At 42.2% G+C, this 12893-nt stretch overlaps 1 protein-coding gene across 2 annotated transcripts in view; it reads right to left on the reverse strand.

Annotated features, from left to right (window-relative positions):
• Positions 1–2145: 2145 nt before the first annotated feature.
• The window catches only part of mta2 (metastasis associated 1 family, member 2), a 41344-nt gene continuing 30596 nt past the window's right edge, over positions 2146–12893 (reverse strand). Inside the window, exons 8-18 of one of the 2 annotated variants that reach the window (XM_085806263.1) lie at positions 12687–12786; positions 10980–11168; positions 10817–10891; positions 10658–10716; positions 9725–9825; positions 8655–8794; positions 8328–8553; positions 6968–7057; positions 5704–5822; positions 4529–4671; positions 2146–2666 (exon numbers count right to left, since the gene is read on the reverse strand). In XM_085806263.1, coding sequence (XP_085662389.1) covers positions 2510–2666; positions 4529–4671; positions 5704–5822; positions 6968–7057; positions 8328–8553; positions 8655–8794; positions 9725–9825; positions 10658–10716; positions 10817–10891; positions 10980–11168; positions 12687–12786 — 1399 coding nt within the window. In that variant the 3' untranslated portion in view covers positions 2146–2509. Of the gene's footprint in view, positions 2667–4528; positions 4672–5703; positions 5823–6967; positions 7058–8327; positions 8557–8654; positions 8795–9724; positions 9826–10657; positions 10717–10816; positions 10892–10979; positions 11169–12686; positions 12787–12893 lie in introns of both variants that reach the window. The other variant, XM_085806262.1, reaches the window with a different exon arrangement.

Below are 12893 nucleotides of genomic sequence, written 5' to 3' on the forward strand. Positions count from 1 at the left end.
TTATTGAACATTGAAACGTATTGCTCCGGTGGAAATAAAAATGTTGATACTTGGCACTGAGAACAAAATACAACATTTATTAAACTCTCAAACACTCTGGAGATTTTTTTTCCATGTGAGGACTCTTCAGTTTTTTGTAAAACACAGTCAATAAAAATCTCTCGTCTGACCACAAAGAAAAACAAATTCTTTATTTCTTTTCTTATCAAGATACATTAAAGGATACAGAGACATTGGAATAAAAAACACTTGAGAAAAACTTTCAATTTTTCAATTGTAGCATGTTTGTCTCTCCACCATACAAAAATCAGCACCCCCCTCCCCTTTCAATGTCGACCCCCTCCCCATTCCCCATCCCCCTCCCCCTCCCCAATGAATGAGAGCAATGCTTCACATGTACAGTAGCCTGTTAGAGCCATCTCCACGGTCATGGAGCAGAATTACACATTTCTTTTTTTTTTTTTAGATGTAAAAAAAGTTCCAATATGCCAGTTTCACTTTACACAGATCAGTTATTTGCTACAAATTCAAACACTTCAATTTCTTTTGTTTTGTTTTTTTTTCTTCTTTCTTTTTTGAGAAATATTACAAAGCCCACATTGGGACCAGACTTGCTTATAAACCCGGTGAAAACCTCTCCTCTCCTCTCCTCTCCTCTCCTCGCCCGCCGAGGCAGAGAGAAAAACACAGGAATTATAATTATCCAATTAAGAACTTACTTTAATTACTTACCCTTTTCATAATGGTATAAACAAGGGGAGCTAAAACAAACCAAGCAAATGAAAGCACACGGTCGTCGTAGCGACAGTTTTAGATTTTCCTTTCACATCGTCCACCCCATCAAAAAAAAAAAAAAAACGTTGCTTCACCTCCGCTTTAATGTTTATGGAAGATGATAAGTGCCATGCGTATTTAAAAAAAGAAAAAAAGAAAAAAAAATCTGAATCATCAACATTCGGAGAAAAACTTCAACCTCAGACTTTTTTTTTTTTTATTATTTCAGATTTTTTTTTTCCTTCTTCTTCTTATTTTTGGCCCTAATCGTCTTCCGTACATTTTTTTTTTAACTTTACATATTGCTGCTTCATTAACAGACTTCCATCGACCTGCGTCCTCTTCATTCAAACCAAACGAACAAACACTACACTGTCAGAGATGCTGCTGGGATGTCCAACAGTCCAACAGCACTTTAATTTCTTTCTTTTATTGTTGTAGTTGTTGTAGTTGTAATCCACTTTGCACAGTTTTGGACTTTTCTTCGTCGTTGTCAATAACTCTACGGTGACCCACCACAGTCGTCATCGAAACGCGACACTTGTGGACGACGTACAGACTCGTCGGGGCTGAGGTGAAGGTGAGTGTGGCAGTCAAACAACAACAGGAGATGCATTTAAAGAAAAAAAAAAGAAAAAAAAGAAAAGAAAAAACAAAAAAAATATTCAGCTGTGATGGTGAAGAAGTTTAAACATTAAGGATTAACGTTAACGCGGTAATCCAGACTTTTAAACATCTGGTAGACGTTAGTTAGGACCATGTGCATACAGCTTCTCCTGATTTACAAACTTGATCGGAACAACAGTGACTTATTATTATCATCATTTATCATTTATCATCATCATCATCATTTATCATCATTAATTTAAAAAAGGTGCCATATGCAAAATCTCTCAAGTGGTGGAATTGACAGGAGGTTGTTGTTTTTTGTTTTTTTTGTTGTTTTTTTTAAACTCGTTCAGTATTTTTCTGACACTGAGGGACTTCCGTACGATTTTGGTAACACACTCACAGGATGAACGACGGAGGGAGGAAGGAGGGAGGGAGGAGGAAAGAGGAGGTTACAGAGTAAAAATGGCAGCAGATGGATCAAACACCTCCTCGTCTCCTCGTCTCCTTCCTTCTCTTCCTCCTTCTCTTCCTCCTTCCTTCCTCCCTCCTCCGTAAAAATGATGCATATATTTACACAAAGAAAGCGACGTGGAGGAACAGTGTGCTTTATCACCATTGTTTTTCAAGGATGAGAAATATCTTGATTTTCATTTTTTTTTAAATTACACATTTAAAAACAGGCGGCTTTTTAATAAAACGGGAGAGAAAAATGATTCAGAGGGTCTGGAATAAAATACTACGACGAAGCCCAGAGTGTCAGTGTGTGTGTGTGTGTTTGTGTTTGTATATGATGGAAATATACAGTCATTGAAGTGAAAGTGTGTGTGTGTTTAAGAGAGTGTGTGTGTGTGTTGGACACGTTTTCAGCTTTTGGGAAGTAACAGAGGACTAAAGAAAAAAAATGACACTGAAAAGAGGGAAATAAAAAACTACTGGTATGGCGAACTGTGCTGCCTGTAACTGTCGGCCTGAGCACAGACTCCCCCCCTCCCCTCCCTCCCACTCCCCCTCCCCCTCCCCCCTCCCGCCCCCAATGTCCTGATAAAACACCCCCTCCTCCTCTTCTATCCGTTCATCCATGCTGCTCCATCCATCCTCCTCCATCCATCCATCCATCCGGCCTTCAGTCCTCCAGGACGATGGGTTCGCTGGTGCTGGATGGGAGCAGGGGCATGGCCAGGGGCCGGGGCGGCGGCGGCGGCAGCTTGATCCGGACCAGGAGGTGAGGTTTCCTCGCCGCCCGACGCATCTCCGACTGGGTCAGGTGTTTCCTCAGAGCCCTGGGAGAGGAGATGGGACAGATTTAGATTTAGATTGAGAAAAACTGACTGTCTGTGGAAGGATGGTGGTGCAGTCAAAAAAGAGCTCCCGAGGCACTCTTTGAGGTGTAGCCAAGGGGGCAGTTGTCGGTCTGAGAAGTGAAGCTCACTTCCGCGTTCAAAAAACTGCAATCCCCTCGGATGCCACTGGGGGCTGGTGTCAGAAGGGAGCATTCCCCATAGACCCCCATGTTAAAATCGCCGACTTTACATCCTCAATAAACATGTTAAAAGCCTGGTATCAGAACGTTTATTCTCAATCGATAGTTTCTACCCCCGCATCCACACTCTGAGTGAATTTTTTTATAACTCTAACCGTTTTACTGTTATTAGGTTAAAACTCTGGGCCAATTAGGGCGCGAAAACGTTGATTGACAGGTCCGAGCAGCTCCGAGGACTTAGTCCTGGGGCCGTTGACTCGCTGTTTTGGTTGAAACGGATCAGGGATGGAGAGAGACAGACCTTTCCTTCAAAATAAAAGCAACCAAGCTAAAAAAATGCGATAAAACTCTTTAATTTAAGGAATATAATTTACAAGAAATATCAGCCATTAAGTTAACATTTTGCTTTTATTGTATTACAAGTTAATGTTTATTTTATAAGTTTTATGTTGGTGAACACTTTTATTTTGGTGAATCTGGTGCTACAGACAGGAACCAGAATGCAGACTAATTGGGAGGTAACTGACACCAGGCTCTTCAGACAAGCAAAGAGCCTGGTGTCAGTTACCTCCCATTAGCCTAAATGCGAGGGCATAACTGGACGAAATAAAGCTTCGAGTCGGGTTCTCGGCCGGCCAATCCAAACCGACTTCTCCATATTTTATTTTATTTTATTTTTTTTAAGTATATTTTTTGGCATTTTTGCCTTTATTTGACAGCAGATAGTGAGATAGACAGGGAAGGGGGAGGCAGAGAGAGTGTGTGCGCAATGACATGCAGGAAAAGTTCTGTCCTGACGCGCGGATTTTTAACCTTTGATACGCCTGCGTTGAGGACTGTAGCCTCTACATGGGGCGGCCGCCTTAACCACTGCGCCACGCACCGCCCCTGGGCCGCCATATTTGAGTCACAAAAACGACTCCCCAAAACCAATGGGTGAAGTCACGGATGCTACGTCCATTCTTTTTACAGTCTATGGGTGTAGCAGAGATTTTTAATAAATAAAAAAGGACCCAACGCGTTTCGACGCTGTCTTCGAGAAGACACCACCATCTAGGCCATCAGTCACTTCTCAAATATTCGATTTCGATTGGAATATTTTTCCCTTGAAGAGCACCTTGAGTCACTCTACATTTTCATAGCCTACTCTTTTCTTCCTGTGGCCTCTGCAGCACTCACCCTCCCCTCTATTTTTTCTACATTGACTTCAGATTTAGATTTAGTATATTTTGCACAGTTAAAAATACACAAGTGAAAGGAATAATCTGATATTTTACATGAAATTTATGAAAATAATTAGATTTTTTTTCTTTCTTTCATATCCGACAAGGAGTGGGAAGAAGTAAAACCATCCTCGAATCATAAATTAGCTATCAAGCTTCCTTGTCATTATAATCTATACAATAAATTAATTTATAAATGTATTTAGCTGGATTTATTCTAATATATTATCACTAATCGTTATCTCTCTAATATATAGGCATATACATATATAAAGAAAGACAAACTGAATGTAACACCAGCAGGACAGGGGTTCGTATTAACCTGCTGAAACGACACATACTTGACGACTCAGCGCTGCTGCACGTGAACGACAGAATGACAGATTTATTTGCCGGTCCGTTTCTATGAAGTTCAACATCAGCTGAAGCGACGTCGTACCTGGTGTCCTTGGTAGCCACGAACACGACGGGGTTCGGAGCCTCGCCCTGGCTCACCTTCTGCCGCTTGATGACCGACTGAGAGGTCGTCCTGATTCCTGAGGTGTACGGCCTCCCATTGGCTGGGTAGGGCACCCCCGAAGCCTGCGGGCCAATCAGAGAGCAGAACAGTTCGTCAGTCAAAAAGCCACAGAGAGACAGAGAAACACCCTCAGTGTGTGTCAGGGCTCCCACTCTTTTCTTGAAATCATTTTCCAGGACATTTTCAGCGGCTACAGTCTGACAGACATGTTATTATACATCCTCTGTCCCGTTCATGCTTTTGAGAAGTGTTCTTTTCGACAGTTGTACCTTATTTTGTACATTTTTGTTTCTATGTTTCTTCCTCTCCCAGCCCCAGAAGCCTGATTTAAAGATGTGCAGTCTATGGCAAAATGTTATGCAACAGTACATGCTTACTGTGCGTTCACACCAAAAGCTTCCAAAGCGTCAAAAACGCTCGAGGGTGGGCTTCAGACAAGACAGCTTCCAAAACGGCAAATATTTACAGCCGCTTTGGCTGCTCGTCACGTGACCGACGTCAAAGTTCGATCGCGCTGGTCATTGGGGAGCCGAAGGACAAAAAAAAAGGGGGAAAAAAAGGCAGCTGACTGACATCTCTATTCTGACAGGCTGCCGCTGAACCGTGTCATAGCTAATTACCCTAAAGTTAACCATGGCTCAACTTCTCGTTTGGTGACGCTTTGGAAGCGCGGTGACGCCTGTTGACGCTTTGGACGCTCAGTGTCGCCGGGCTCTCATTGAAAATGAATTGACTTCAGGCGTTTAGAAGCTTTTGGTGTGAACACACAGTAAGAAATTCCTATGAATTTATCACAACACAAACATGAGGTTAAATACTGGAAACACTCATCAACTCCAAGTCTCTAGTTTTCTCACTAGGCACTTTTTTTTTCAGAAAATAAATCCTTAGTGAGGTCTGAAAACGACAAATAGAGCTCTGGTAGCTAATGTGGTAAATAATTTTCCAGGACAACTGAAACTTTTCCAGGACATTTGACTTTTTTTTCTCATTTTCCATAGTTTTCCCGGTTTTCCAAGACAAGTGGGAACCCTGGTGTGTGTGTGGGTGTGGGTGTGTGTGGGTGTGTGTGTGTGTGTGTGTGTGGTACTGACGCTGTCGAAGCCTCTCTTCCCCAGCAGGCTCTGGCCGACTCGCGGCTGACTGGCCTGGTTCCTGTTGATGGGGGTGGGGGGGCCGCGGGACGCCTTCAGCTTCAGAGGAGCAGTGATGGCTGCAGGGACACGGCCAGAGAGGGTCAGGAGGAGGAGAAGGAAAAGAGGATGAGGGAGGAGAAGAAAAAGAAGAAGAGGAAGAAGACAACAAAGAAAGAAAGAGAAGAAGAAGATGAAGATAAAGACAAGGAAGAAGAAAAAGACAGGGAAAAAGAAGAGGAAGAAGACGACAAGGAGAAAGAAGAAGGAGACGAGGAGGAAAAAAAAGAAGAAGACAAGGAAGAAGAAAAAAGAAGATGATGAAGAAGACGAAGAAGAGGAAGAACACAAAGAGGGAGAAGGAGAAAAAGAAGAAGAGGAAGAAGAAAAAAGACAAAGAAGAGGAAGAGGAAGAAGACAACAATGAAAGAGAAGAAGACAGGGAAAAAGAAGAGGAAGAAGACAAGGAGAAGAGGAAGAAGAGGGAGGAGAAGACGAAGGAGCAGAGGAGGAAGAAAAAGAAGTAGACAAGGAAGAAGAAAAAAAGAAGATGAATAAGACAAAAAAGAAGAAGAAGAAGAGGAAGTAGATGAAGACAAAGAGGAAGAGGACAGGGAAGAACAAAAAAAGAAGAGGAAGAAAACGAAGATGGAGAAGGAGAAGACAAGAAGAAGAGGGAGGAGAAGAAGACAAAGACAGGGAAGAAGATGAAGGAGAAGAAAAAAAGAAGATGAAGAAGACAAAGATGAAGAGGAAGAAGAAGAGGAAGAAGAAGATAAAGAAGAAGAGATGGAAGAAGTAGAAACAGCAGTAGTTTATCCACCTTTTTCCGAACGTCAAAAACATAAGCCGGTTTTGCCGGTTTTGCTCTTCCGGTGGAATTTTATGTTTACGTTTCCATGGTTTCGGTAGTCGCGGTAAATGCGTGGATTTTTTTCTTTTTCTTTTCTTCAATGAAAATCTGTAAAACGCATGGATCATCACACCAGCTTTTAACAGTGGATATCACTCAAACTGACGTCCGTGTTAAAAGCCAGCGTTAATAGATCCATGCGTTTACTTACCGCAACTATGACAACGACTGAAAACCATGGAAACGTAAACGTACAATTCCACCAAAACCGCCAGCAAAACCAGCAAAACCGGCTTCTGGTTTTGACCATAGATGACGTTCGGAAACTTGTGGATAGAGCAGCAGTGATGTGATGATGTGACTGGTTCTCACCTAAATCCTTCACTATAGTCGCCAACGACGGCCGCGGCACCACTTTGCTCTTCAGAGGAGTTTTCGTGGCTTTGGGCAGACGGATCATACCTGAGGACACACACACACACACACACACACACACACACTTCCTGTCACATGTTTTTTTTCATTTCATTTTGATTTATTCCATTCATGGTTTACATTCTTCATATGGTTGCACAAAATTACATAATGTACACATTGTCACCATGAATGAAAAGGAGCAGGATGAAGAAAACTTATAGTACCAGCCCCTCTCTGTTGTTATAATTACATTGGCTTACTTCAACACCAATATTATACTCTATTTCAAAATATTAAAGATGACGAAACATAGTTGTGACAAGAAAACAAACAAAACACCACTCGTCCATCTATCTTTTTCTCTTTCTCCTTCTTCTTTTTTGTAGACGCTTATCTTTTCTTGTTTAAACATTTTCTTAAACTGAGACATACTTGTACAACTTTTCAATTCCTTGCTTTGTGAATGCCATAGTTTTACACGTGCAACAGAAATACACATTTGTTTTAAGCTTTTTAGCCTTGCAAATGTATGTTTAAAATCAAGCTTCAGTCCGTTGTCCCCTTCCTCCAGTTTGAACAAGTTTTGTAAATGTTCTGGTAACGATCTGTTCTTTGCTTTAAACATTATTTTTAAGGTCTGAAGTTCTATTATATCGGCCATTTTCAACAAACCTGCAGAAATAAATAATCTATTTGAGGGTTCTCTATTGCCTGCCTTGTGAATAAATAACTCTTACTGCTCTTTTCTGTAGCAGAAACAGAGAAGCGATGTTACTTACATGTACATACAGGTATTACCCCACACTTCCACACAATAATTAAGATAATTATATGGCAAGATAGATGTACGGTACAGAGTTCTTAAGTGTGTTAGTGTCCAAGACAAACTTAGCCTTATTCAAAATATAAATACTAGGAGTGGGAGAAAAAATCTATTCACATAAATATCTCGATATCTTTTTTGACGATTTTTAAATCGAGGACATTTTTTTGTTGTTGTTGATTTTTTTTAAATATTGTGCAATGTGCATTTGTTAGCCTTTTTTACATACAGAGAGTACAGGTTTTGAAAAGGGTTTAAGTTCACTTTATAATGGAGTATGTTCATTTATAGGCTCCTACAGTATTTGTGTGCAGATAAATGTTAAAAATGCTAAAGACTAAAAATCGAGAGAATCGGCAATATCGTAGAATCGCAATTTAAATCGAATCGCCATCCAAAAAAATCGTAGAAGAATCGAATCGGGAGAAAAGCATATCGCCAACTTGTCCTCCAGGTTTGATCTCTGCTGTGTGTGTGTGTGTGCGTGCTTACACTCGGCCTTGACGGCGTTGGCGTTGATGGAGGCGTACGGCCGGCGTGCGGCGCGGCGCGGCTGCAGGATGTCCTCGCACACGCGGCGGGCGATGCGCGTCAGCTTGGTGGTCTGCAGGATGAAGGTCTGGCGGTTCTTGGCGAGCAGCTTGGCGCGGCCCTCGTTGCGGGTGAACGGCGACATGCCCTGCACCTCCTGGCGGGTCATGTGACCACGGGGGCCTGACTCCTGGTCGGAGGGGACAGAGGACACTGACGTGGACTGATACGAGACGAGACGGGGGGAGGGGGGATGAAAGGGGGCGGGGCTTAGGACAGGACGCTTACCGAGCCTCCTCGGGCGGCGCCCTCCAGCTGCGTGGGCGTCTTCAGGCCGCCGTACTTCTTCCAGTAGATCCAGCAGGACGCGCAGAGTCGGCACTGCATGTTGGGAGGCCCCCAGGCGTACCACTGGGGAGACTGGGCCGCTGCAACACAACAACACAACTTTATTAGTCAGTAAACTTTACCTTTATCTATTCATTTGTTTCATTTACTTCAGTATTATTTTGGTTTTATCAAGAAAAAAAATGTTTTATTACATCTACGTCACCGGACATGAACGATAACTGAGCAGGTTTATGTTTCCTCCAACCTGAGTCCACATCTCATATCATCTCATATTCTGCTTTCATTGCTTTTTATTTATTTGTATTTTAATTGTTTGTTTTATTTTATGTGTTAAGGTGAACTTGAAATAAATAAACACCCTTTCTCCCTGAAAATCATTGCTGCAACTACAAATGTTTTGGTGTTCAGAAGTTTGCAAAGAAACACAAAAAATCTGAGTCAAGTAGTTAAGATCTGACAATTAAAAATGGACTGGAGAAAATGACTGCCAACTTTTCATAACTGAACGAAATCGTCGGATTTCAAGCATGTGATGCTCCTTTTTATTGAACTTAGTTGCAACAATTTGGGGAATTATCTGACAATATGACTGTATATTGATATCTCAGTCTTATCAAGAAAAATACTTCATTACACCTTCATCACCTGACATGAACGACAGTGAAGCGGTTTAATGTTTCCTACAACCTGACTACACACTCTGCTGTTAAAGGTTGGAAACACTCCAAACCACACTAAGACGTTTTTTTTTATTCATAAAACCACAGATTTATCTTCTTATGGATCAACGCCTCAAATAAATCAAAGAAGAGGAAAATATGGAGCTTTACTACGACAGTGACGATGATTTAATCTGATCTCCACTTGATCTACAATACAACGAGCTCTTGTGAGAATAAAAGTATCTTCTCAACTGTTTTCTAATGAATTCATTAACTTATTATTATTGTTGTTTTTATTATTTCACACATTCATCCGTGTCTGTGTGTCTCGGTGTGTTTACTCACTGTGGCAGCTCTCGCAGCTCAGTCCTTTCTGAAACCCGGCCGCCCCGTTCATCCCGGGCTTCGAGCCGGGAACCATGATCTGGTTGGGGTTGGGTTTGGTGCTGGGGGAGGAAGGAGAGGGGAGAGAGGGAAGGAGGGAAAGAGAGAGAGAAAGAGAGGAAGAGAAGGAGGACAGAGTGGGAAGGAGAGAAAAAGAGAGAGAGAGAGAGAGAGAGAGAAGAAAGGGGGAGAGGGAAGAAGGGAGGGAGAGAGAGAAAGAGAAAGAGAGGAAGAGAAGGAGGACACAGCGGGAAGAAGAGAGAGGGGGACAAAGGGGGAGAGGGAAGGAGAAAAAGAGAGGGAAAAAGAGAGGGGTGAGGGAAGGAGGGGGAGAGAGAGAAGAAAGGGGGGAGAGGGAAGGAGGGGGGACAGAGAGAGGGGGAGAAGGTGGGAGAGAGAGAAGAGAGGGGGTGAGGAGGAGGGAGAGAGAAGAGGGGGGCAGAGAGCGAGAGAAAGAGAGAGGGAGAGGGAAGGAGAGAGGAGAGAGAGAGAGAAGAAAAAAGGGGGCGAGGGAAGGAGAGGGAAGAAGGGAGGAAGAGAGAGAGGGAGGGAAAGAGAAGGAGGGAGGGGGAAGGAGGGAGAAAGAGAAAGAGAGGGAGAGAAGGAGGACAGAGAGGGAAGGAGAGAGAGAGAGAAAGAAAAAGAAAGGGAAAGAGAAAGACAGGGAGAGAGAGAGAGAGAGAGAGAGAAGAAAGGGGGAGAGGGAAGGAGGGAGAAAAAGAAGACAGAGAGAGAGGAGAGAGAAAGAGAGTCAGTTACAGGTTGTTACCATGACATCATCCTCTCCTCTACCTGAGGTCTCTGCTGTTACGGAATGACTGAATTGTTTGTTGTTGCTCCAACTTTCAATAAAGTTTTGAAGAAAAAAGAAAAAAAAAGGTCTCTGTTACTCACTATGTTGGGATGTAAACCTGCTTCAGTTTGCTGTCGGCCTCGGCTGCTTTTAGTCGTTTCTGACGGAGAGAAACAACGTTTAGCAACCTGACACACGGACAACAGAGTCACAGTGTTTTAAGGTCGCTATGGCAACGGCGGCGTTGTTGTCGTTGTTACCTGTTGGATGTAGCGGTCGGTGGTCTTCCACATGTAGTAGAACTGGACCACGCTGGCGAGAGACTTCCACGGTAACTGGGATGGAGAGAACAGGACGTTTTGGTTACACATCGACAGTTTCAGCGGGAAAAAAATAAAATTTAAAAAGAGCGTCGTGACGTACGAAGTCCTGGCGGATGTCGTTGAAGTCTTTCCCGTATTTCTCCAGCGCCTCCTCGAACAGCATGGCCTCCGAGGCGCTCCACTCCTCCATCTCGTCGCGGCAGAGCACGGGGCCGCCCTGCGGGACCAGCGTGGACATGGCCTTCGCCAGGTCGTAGCTGTTCTTCTGCAGCGTGTCCATGGCGTGGAACTGACAGCACACAGAGAGAGAGAAAAGAGAGAGAGAAAAGAGAGAGAGAGACGAACGTTACATCATCGTGAAAAGTCCCCGATCAATACAATCCAGTTTATTTATACAGCACATTTACAAAATATAAAAGTTTACCACAGTACTGCACCGTGATTCACATACAAGACAAACATGTAATGAGAATTAAAAATAAAGATTTATTAAAAAAAAAAAATAAATAAAAAGGAATAAATGAATAAAAGGACCATAAAAGAGCTGACAGATAAAAAATACAATAAAGTAGTAAAGTAGGTTTTAAGATAATATCAGATATAATCCTATAAGCTTTGATGATCGATGATTGATCGTCCGTCTACGATTATCAGCTGATTTTCATTACATATTAATCAGAAAAAGTGAAAATGTGAATTAACGCTTCTTGTGACCAGGCATGGACATTTCCAGTCTTTTTCTAACCCGAGTATCCTAACCTGGTTATATTTGAGTAACCAATTACTTTAATAAAAATAGAATGATTCATGAAGATTTTTTTCTGGTAGAATTTTGAAACTTTTATTTGAGAAATTATTATTATTTTTCTAGAAATTGTACCACTTTTTCAAGAATTTCTTTAAAACTTTTTTTTTTTACCACTTTTTTTCTAGAAAATTTCTTAACTCTTTTTTTTTTTTTTCTAGAATTTTTTTTTAAAACTTCAATTCCCTGAACATTTTTACCACTTTTTTCTAGAAATGTTTTCATTTTTGGAGAAATTGTACCATCTTTTTTCCAATAATTCCTCTACAATGTTTCCAAAACTTCACGCCATTGACCCTAACTTGAACGTACCTTGTCTAAAAAAAGTAACGTTCTTCAGTCTCAGAACAAATATTTGTGTATTTCTGGTGTTTGCTTCAAAGTTTTGTCCGATGGGGGTCCTTGGTCAAGTTTGTTTCAATTTACGGGTCCTTGATGTAAAAAAAAGTTTGAGAACCACTGGTCCAACAGGACATTTGTTTAATCCTTGGTTAACCGGGTAATAATTCATATCCGATTAGCGGATCGCCTACTCGTGTACTCAAGTACCTGGGTTACCATGCACATGCCTGAGACTGTGGATGGGATCGATCCCACTCATAGGTGATTGATCGGTATCAGTTTTGGTTGCAAAAATTAAAAATGAAATAAATGATGATCAAAGATGTTTCTAATCTTACTGAGCGGAAATCATGTCAGAGGAAGGAGCTGACTTTGTTTTTCCTTTTTATTTGGTCGGTTCGTTAAAAAGTTTCCCAAATTAACTTTAATCAACATACAACAAACAACAATCAGTGGTGGATATGTGATTGATCGATCAGTCGGTAACATCCTCAGATTACAGGACTGGATCTATAATCAACATGCGACTCTGCAGAGACTCGACCTGAAACAACTGAAGGGTTTTAGTTTCTGTTGTTTCTTCTGCTCAGATTCATTTATAATTCAACATGTGACGTTATTAGTAATTTATAACCAATCAATACAACACGTCAGTCTCACCAGTGTGATGTCTCTGGAGGCGGCGGCGGCGCTCATGTGCAGACTGGGCTGGCGGATGGAGCTGCTGCAGTCCAGCGCCCGGGCGAACGTCCCCACGGCTCTGAAACACACACACACACACACACACGCTGGTCACCATCACCGACCCGTCTGAGCCACAGTAACATCAGGGAGGGAGCGAACATTAATATTACTACTGTTTCTATG

This window comes from Trachurus japonicus, chromosome 18 (genome assembly GCF_045865225.1).
Source record: "Trachurus japonicus isolate A0001 chromosome 18, Traja_1.0".
Classification (NCBI taxonomy): domain Eukaryota; kingdom Metazoa; phylum Chordata; class Actinopteri; order Carangiformes; family Carangidae; genus Trachurus; species Trachurus japonicus.